This window comes from Hemibagrus wyckioides, linkage group LG13 (genome assembly GCF_019097595.1).
Source record: "Hemibagrus wyckioides isolate EC202008001 linkage group LG13, SWU_Hwy_1.0, whole genome shotgun sequence".
NCBI lineage: Eukaryota > Metazoa > Chordata > Actinopteri > Siluriformes > Bagridae > Hemibagrus > Hemibagrus wyckioides.
This window is the reverse complement of record NC_080722.1, coordinates 6,417,501-6,425,787: the sequence shown is the minus strand read 5'-3', so window position 1 is coordinate 6,425,787 and position 8,287 is coordinate 6,417,501. Positions and strand designations below refer to the sequence as shown.

The 8,287-nt window shown below is 41.4% G+C and overlaps 1 protein-coding gene across 2 annotated transcripts in view; it reads right to left on the bottom strand.

Annotated features, from left to right (window-relative positions):
* Window positions 1-843: 843 nt before the first annotated feature.
* The window catches only part of rgs7b (regulator of G protein signaling 7b), a 105,960-nt gene continuing 98,516 nt past the window's right edge, over window positions 844-8,287 (bottom strand). For both annotated transcript variants that reach the window (XM_058406574.1, XM_058406575.1), the window contains exons 16-18: window positions 8,198-8,287; window positions 6,128-6,163; window positions 844-3,235 (exon numbers count right to left, since the gene is read on the bottom strand). In XM_058406574.1, coding sequence (XP_058262557.1) covers window positions 6,143-6,163; window positions 8,198-8,287 — 111 coding nt within the window. In that variant the 3' untranslated portion in view covers window positions 844-3,235; window positions 6,128-6,142. The remainder of the gene's footprint in view (window positions 3,236-6,127; window positions 6,164-8,197) is intronic.

Below are 8,287 nucleotides of genomic sequence, written 5' to 3'. Positions count from 1 at the left end.
AAACATAACCCCCTGTACACAACAAACATAACCCCCTGTACACAACAAACATAACCCCCTGTACACAACAAACATAACCCCCTGTACACAACAAACATAACCCCCTGTACACAACAAACATAACCCCCTGTACACAACATAATCCCCTGTACACAACATAACCCCCTGTATACAACAAACATAACCCCCTGTACACAACAAACATAACCCCCTGTACACAACAAACATAACCCCCTGTACACAACAAACATAACCCCCTGTACACAACAAACATAACCCCCTGTACACAACATAACCCCCTGTATACAACAAACATAACCCCCTGTACACAACAAACATAACCCCCTGTACACAACAAACATAACCCCCTGTACACAACAAACATAACCCCCTGTACACAACAAACATAACCCCCTGTACACAACAAACATAACCCCCTGTACACAAACCTTGCCACACCTCACACACCCACTAGAGAGCAGTGTGTAAGCAGAGGAGGACGAGGACGAGGACGAGGACGAGGACGAGGATGAGGACTTTCCTCAGAAATGTCTCAGTAATATTTAAGGTAATTAAGTTTTGCTCTCACTGCAATAGATAGATAGACAGACAGACAGAGAGACAGATAGACAGATAGATAAAATTATACATAAGTAAGTAAACAAACAAATAAATAAAAATAAATCCTAGCAAGTGACATTATCTTGAACATCATAAAAAAAACAGAAGCATTTTTTAAGCTATTAAAAAGTAAAATATATCTTAGATCAGGTTAAGATATATATATATATATATATATATATATATATATATATATATATATATAATATGTACAAAGCAATAAAAAAGGCTTTCTTTGCTAACTGTTTTATTTCATTTCATCTGCACTATTATATTCAACAGAAACTGAAGCAGAAAAAATGTTTGTTTTAAACGCCTGGTTCTAAGCATCCCTCTGCTTTACAAGCACGTCAGTGGGATTATTCAATAAATCTGGACGAGGTCATTTACTCACACCGCATCCAGTGCTTTCTGATGTTGTGTTTGACGTATATCGCACTCGTCTGCATCATCAGAGGATTGATAGGTTGTGCTTGGTGTTGAGAGGCTCATTTAATTGTTCATTTCAGCAATTTTCCCAGTTTCTCTTGACTGTAAATCAGCTGGCCATTCACAAACATCCTGCAACCTTTAAGTTTTTGAATGACGGAGATTCGGAAATGAACTTTTATCAACACTAAATTACCTTGCCCTCGCAGGCAACAACGTTAAATATTGATTGACTTTAGGAATAACAGTATATAAGTAAAGCTCACTAATCTCCTTTGACGTTGCTATTCTCATATTTCTGGAAACATTTTTGCATCTTGTAGCACTGTGTTAATATTGCAAAATGACGCTAAACATTTCCAAAAAGATATCTGCTGCTTTTCAGTGAATTGCTCAGTGACTGTCACAGTGCCATAAATAAAAATTGAAAAAAATTGTCCACTGAAGGAAATAAAAGACCATTTGCTTTGACATTCAATTCTTTTTATCTAGTTAAGTTGTCTTTTTTTGTCAGATATACATTTCTGCACAGTGAAATTCTTTCTTCACATATCCCTTCACTGGATGTTTGGGTCAAAGTGCAGGGTCAGCCATGATGCAGCGCCCCTGGAGCAAGGTGGGTTGGGGGCCTTGCTCAAGGGCCCAAGGGTGGCAGCTTGGTGGTGCTGCGGCTTGAACCCTGATCTTCCGGTCAGCGACCCAGAGCCTTAACCACTTGAGCGTCTTGAAGCTGTTTATATAGGAGGACTTTCACCATGTCAGGACAGGTTTCTGTAATATGGCTCTGTTTGACCCGTTCTCGTTATTCCTTCACTTGTTAAGGTTTGGTTTGTATTTATTTTTTGACACACAGCAATCAGTATGAGCTACTGCTCATAGCTGTAGAGTCCCAGGTTCGAGTCTGAGCTCAGGCTCGGCGTTCAACGATGCCAAATTATTTGTGGTAAATAAATCATCATTTTTTTGGACCAGTTAAAGGAGAGGTTGACTTCCAGAACCAAAATGGGTTGGGCATCTGTGACGCTACGTGTTACGTAATCACGTCAGAAGGTCACGCTTGACGTATGCCAAACTACAGACCCAGTGTTTACTATTGTGGAGAAGGAGTGAACTTCTCCTTTAAGTGTAACATTACATAACTACATAGCCCCTAGGTGTATGTGTGTGTTTAGTCTCCCTGTGATGGACTCTTGTTCCATCCAGGTTGTATTCCCACATCCACCGTGACCCCGACCAGGACAAAGCGCTTACAGAAGATGAATGAACTCTCTACCCCATGGCTGTTCTGTGATCGGTCATTCCACACACTCACCAACACACATCTAACCAGATCCACCGAACTCCACCACCGTACACACATAACAACCTGACGCCATACTTTATCCATAGACACACACCGACTAACACACTCCATGAGGACGTGACACATGAGTTAAAGATTCCCATCACAGAGGCAGTGATCGCTGCATTTCACAAATCCACAAACACCATGTATTTGGTCAGTTGTTTCTCTAATAAAAAAATAAACACATGTATCAGGGTGGGTGTGGGATTAAAAAATACGCTCTGTCCATAATTTGGCTTAGTCATAGTTGGCTGTCCCTGTGTACCCCGGTTTGTACAGAAATTTACAAAAAAATGAAGGAATAATAATAATAATAATAATAATAATAATAATAATAATAATATACAGATAATAAATCAACATATTCATAAATAGAGTATAAAAATAAATGAGATGTCATAAAGCATTTTGGAGGCAACTACATCTGACAGAAGTATTTTTCTTATTCAGACATGGCTTTACAGCTGCAATGCTCTGTGTGTGTGTGTGTGTGTGTGTTTGATATTTGCTTATAGATACTATATTTACTGATTTTATTCCTATTCTCAGTTCACAAAACACAGCTAAAGCTGATATGTGAAAATTAAGGAAGTTTGTGTGGGGGGGAAAGAAACGTCCTCTTCATGAGCGGATGATGAACGATGGAAAGAAAACAAAGCCACCTTTTTACCTCCGTTTTATCAGACATGCAACGACTTGACTGCTCTACCTCCTTGTGGGTTTATTATGAAGCACAGTAGATTTACAGTAATGTACAAATCACACGCTGCTCTTTCTCCGGGTGAGGTGTGACGCAGTTTTACAGGAGAGTAGAAGCCTGAGGACCGTAGCTCGGACGTCCTGCACACAGAGGAACAGGGACATAGTGACCTTATAATGATTCACTCCACAGACATTCATCAAGACGTTTATCAAGACATGTTAAGTCTTAAGTGTCCGAGTCATGAGGCTAATTTAGCTAACGTACTGGAAGCCGGTGTTGGATTTCTTGTCACGATTTTGCTCGAAAGTTCTTGAAACACTTTCAAGTGATTTCATTCTTTTTCCCCCTGTTTAATTCTGCCTCTGTTCGGTTCTTTCAGAAAGTACGTCTGAATGAAACACGATTACTGAACAATCGAATTATTATTAATATATTTGGAAAGTTCACTTTATTTAAAAAAATGGTTACTTTGAACAGAATCATCTGCTGAATGATGAAGGAACACAGGAGACCGTGCCGTTATACGAAAATAGAGACTGCCAGAGGATGCGGCATGTGGCAGTTTATTACGGAGAGATACGTCATGCAGTTACAGTTAGATTTAAATAAAGGACAGAGAGACAAATTAGTTCTGTTCTCACTCATGCTAAAGCTGTGATAAACAACTCACTCACACTGTCTCTCTCTTTCTTTTAGTCTCTCTCTCCCTCTCTCTCTCTGGGTTGGTCTCTCTCTCTTTGTCGGTCTCTCACTCTCTCTCAGTCAGTCTCTCTCTCTCTCTCTCTCCCTCTCTCTCTCTTTCATTTCCTCACACCCTCTCTCATTTAGTCTCTCACTTTCTCTTTCTCTGTCTCTCTCTCTCTCTCTCTCTCTCTCTCTCCCCCCCTCTCTCATTCCCTCACACCCTCTCTCATTTAGTCTCTCACTTTCTCTCTCTCTCTGTCTCCCTCTCTCTCTCTCTCTCTCTCTCTCTCTCATTCCCTCACACCCTCTCTAATTTAGTTCTCACTTTCTCTGTCTGTCTGTCTGTCTGTCTGTCTCTCTCTCTGTCTCTCTCTCTCTCTTTCATTTCCTCACACCCTCTCTCATTTAGTCTCTCACTTTCTCTTTCTCTGTCTCTCTCCCCCCCCTCTCTCATTCCCTCACACCCTCTCTAATTTAGTTCTCACTTTCTCTGTCTGTCTGTCTGTCTGTCTGTCTGTCTGTCTGTCTGTCTCTCTCTCATTCCCTCACACCCTCTCTCATTTAGTCTCTCACTTTCTCTCTCTCTCATTCCCTCACACCCTCTCTAATTTAGTTCTCACTTTCTCTCTCTCTCGGTCGGTCTCTCTCTCTCGGTCGGTCTCTCTCTCTCTCTCTCTCTTAAATCTGAGACTTCTTTGAATGTCTCCTTAAAAATCTCACCACATCACTGATTATATTCTTTAGTTTGTTAAACAAAATCATGTTTTTTTAAAAATCTGTACAAACAGGTCCCTGTGTTCCAGCTGTTCGTACAAAAGCCACAACATATTAGAATGTGTGCATCAATATTAAAGTATTGTTCATGTTATAGCCAGAGGAGTCCGAGTGCTGTTATACAAAAATAATAAACCTCTTCTGTTTAACGAGTTTGAAACCTTCAGCTGTGTTTTGTTCTAAATACAATACCTATAAACAAATAACTGATCATTCTCTGGCAAATTAAATGCCTTGTTAATAATGGCAGTGACTTAATTATCGATGAGGAGATTAGTGTGAATATACACTATATTGCCAAAAGTATTCGCTCACCTGCCTTGACTCGCATATGAACTTAAGTGACATCCCATTCCTAATCCATAGGGTTCAATATGACGTCAGTCCACCCTTTGCAGCTATAACAGCTTCAACTCTTCTGGGAAGGCTGTCCACAAGGTTTAGGAGTGTGTTTATGGGAATTTTTGACCATTCTTCCAGAAGCGCATTTGTGAGGTCACACACTGATGTTGGACGAGAAGGCCTGGCTCTCAGTCTCCGCTCTAATTCATCCCAAAGGTGTTCTATCGGGTTGAGGTCAGGACTCTGTGCAGGCCAGTCAAGTTCATCCACACCACACTCTGTCATCCATGTCTTTATGGACCTTGCTTTGTGCACTGGTGCACAGTCATGTTGGAAGAGGAAGGGGCCAGCTCCAAACTGTTCCCACAAAGTTGGGAGCATGGAATTGTCCAAAATGTCTTGGTATGCTGAAGCATTCAGAGTTCCTTTCACTGGAACTAAGGGGCCAAGCCCAGCTCGTGAAAAACAACCCCACACCATAATCCCCCCTCCACCAAACTTTACACTTGGCACAATGCAGTCAGACAAGTACCGTTCTCCTGGCAACCGCCAAACCCAGACTCGTCCATCAGATTGCCAGATGGAGAAGCGCGATTCGTCACTCCAGAGAACGCGTCTCCACTGCTCTAGAGTCCAGTGGCGGCGTGCTTTACACCACTGCATCCGACGCTTTGCATTGCACTTGGTGATGTATGGCTTGGATGCAGCTGCTCGGCCATGGAAACCCATTCCATGAAGCTCTCTGCGCACTGTTCTTGAGCTAATCTGAAGGCCACATGAAGTTTGGAGGTCTGTAGCGATTGACTCTGCAGAAAGTTGGCGACCTCTTCGCACTATGTGCCTCAGCATCCGCTGACCCCGCTCCGTCAGTTTACGTGGCCTACCACTTCGTGGCTGAGTTGCTGTCGTTCCCAGACACTTCCACGTTCTTATAATACAGCTGACAGTTGACTGTGGAATATTTAGGAGCGAGGAAATTTCACGACTGGATTTGTTGCACAGGTGGCATCCTATCACAGTTCCACGCTGGAATTCACTGAGCTCCTGAGAGCGACCCATTCTTTCACAAATGTTTGTAAAAACAGTCTGCATGCCTAGGTGCTGGATTTTATACACCTGTGGCCATGGAAGTGATTGGAACACCTGATTCTGATTATTTGGATGGGTGAGCGAATACTTTTGGCAATATAGTGTATCTCTATATTGTGTATGTTTGAGGAGTGACTTACCCAGCATCCACTTCTTCAGAACAAATTCTTGCTTTTCTGAAAAAATAAATAAATAAATTGCATTATTTTGTAGAAATGACCAAATACTAACTATTTCCTCATACTCATAATTGAAATACTCATCCCTAACAGTGAGAGATCATTTCTTTAATTACTCTAACCAACTTTAGCGCTTTTTTTTTTTTATTCTTGATATTTTATGTAATGGTTTTATATTGTTTTATATGTTTGGATAATTCAGTTTTCTTATACTGCCACGTGAGCGTAAATTAAAGCCACTTTTACCTCAGAAAAACAACACACACTCTATTATAAAGCCACAGCTCTATCATAAAGTGTAAGCATTTGCTCAGTGTTGAACAATTCTTCTCCTATAGTGCATCCTGGTGCTTTATGAGGGTTTTCCCCTAAAAGCTCTTCTTAAACTTTAAAGGAAAAATAATTTTTATTAGCATTAGATTGATGGAATTTAGTAAATGCCCTTATCCAGAGCGACTTATTTATCACATTTGTAGAAATTAGCAGATGAGGGTTAAGGGAATTGCTTAAAGGTCAAGAAGTGGCACCTTGGTGATGTTCAGATTTGAACCCACAACCTTCCAACATCATAATAAACCTCTCAGGGTAAGAGGTAGGTATACATCTAGACTCTGGCACCGAGGTGGTGGAACGAACTTCACCTAGATGTCCAAACAGCTGAGTCACTGGCCAATGACGGATGAAGACCTACCTTAACCTGAAACACTTAAACTAGCTCTTATTTTCCCTGTGTGTTTTACCTGATGCTAGTCTAAGTCTGTGACCTATTGAACCAGTGTTAATGTATTCATTGACAGAGAGCTTAAAGTACGTCGCTGTGGATAAGGGCGTCTGCCAAATGCCAGAAATGGAAATGTAATATTTAGTTCCAAACCACCGCCATATTTCTCCTCTTTTTCTACAAAGTGGAGAGCGTGATGCTCATGCTTAATGACAGAGCAGCACTTGAGGAAACTGCTATCTGCCCTCTTCCACATACATGGAAGGCATAGTTACTGTGATTGACAGGAGAAAGAGTAACTGCAACGCTCTTAGCTAGAACCTGGAGTGCACAGCTAATTGGCTATGGATATGTGTGTCCTGTCATCAGGATTTAACCTCACAATTTCCCGACAATAGCGGGAAGCCCGTAGCGTGTCTTAACTTTTCTGAAAGGAACTGTATTAATTGTATTATACAGTACTTATTTTTGCTGAAACTGTATTTCTCTCTCATCCTCACATATTCAATCTGACAGAAGCAAGCTGGGCTTAGCTCTCTGTGCATGACACACTTACCACAATTACAAGCAAATCTCAGAATCTCTGCGGTTCCTAGTGTACATGCTTCAGAAGACCAGAGAACAGAAAACAGCACACAAAGAAGAGAGAAACAGAGCAAAAAAAACCCCCAGCAAAAAAAATAATAAAAAATAAAAAAGCATGGACATAAAGAGACAATGCAGAAAAGAACAGAAGCGAGAAAGAAATGAATACAAACAAGGCCAAGTGAAAATGATCAAAAGCTTTGACAGAGAGAGTAACAGAGCCGTGCTGTAAAAAAAATATATATATCAAACAGAAACGAATAAAAGCTCCGGTTCTGAGAGACGGTGAAGACGTGAGCTTAGTCCACATCAAACAGATGATAAAACAGTCTGTTTAACACATCTCTCAGGCTGACCTGAATATAAAAGGCACATAATCCTGCGGGCTGTGGAGAAAATCTTCCTGCATGATAATGACATTAACGTCTGCACTCAAGCTCTTCCTGCCCCAGGACAGCCAGAGTGGGGCAGTAGGTGGAGGACGGGGTAGATTTAACCTCACAATGTACAATGTACAATGTATGCAGCAAGAATGGAAACAGAATGCTATGGGGTAAATGTTGGATAGTAAGAAGTAAACAAGGAGCTTTAGGGGCAGTAGAGGGCAGCAGAGAGCAATCACAGGCTAGCAGAGGGGGCAAGGTAGAGCAGTAGAGGGTTGAATTACGTTAGAGAGGCATGCTGGGTGGTTAAATGGCGGTCTCCAGTCTTTTGAGGAACTTTACCTTCTTCTTGGCCTGTAAAAGCTCCTGGTAGGCACTGGATCGAATGAAGCGGCTGTACGAGTCGCTCTTCATCAGCTTATAGATGTGCTC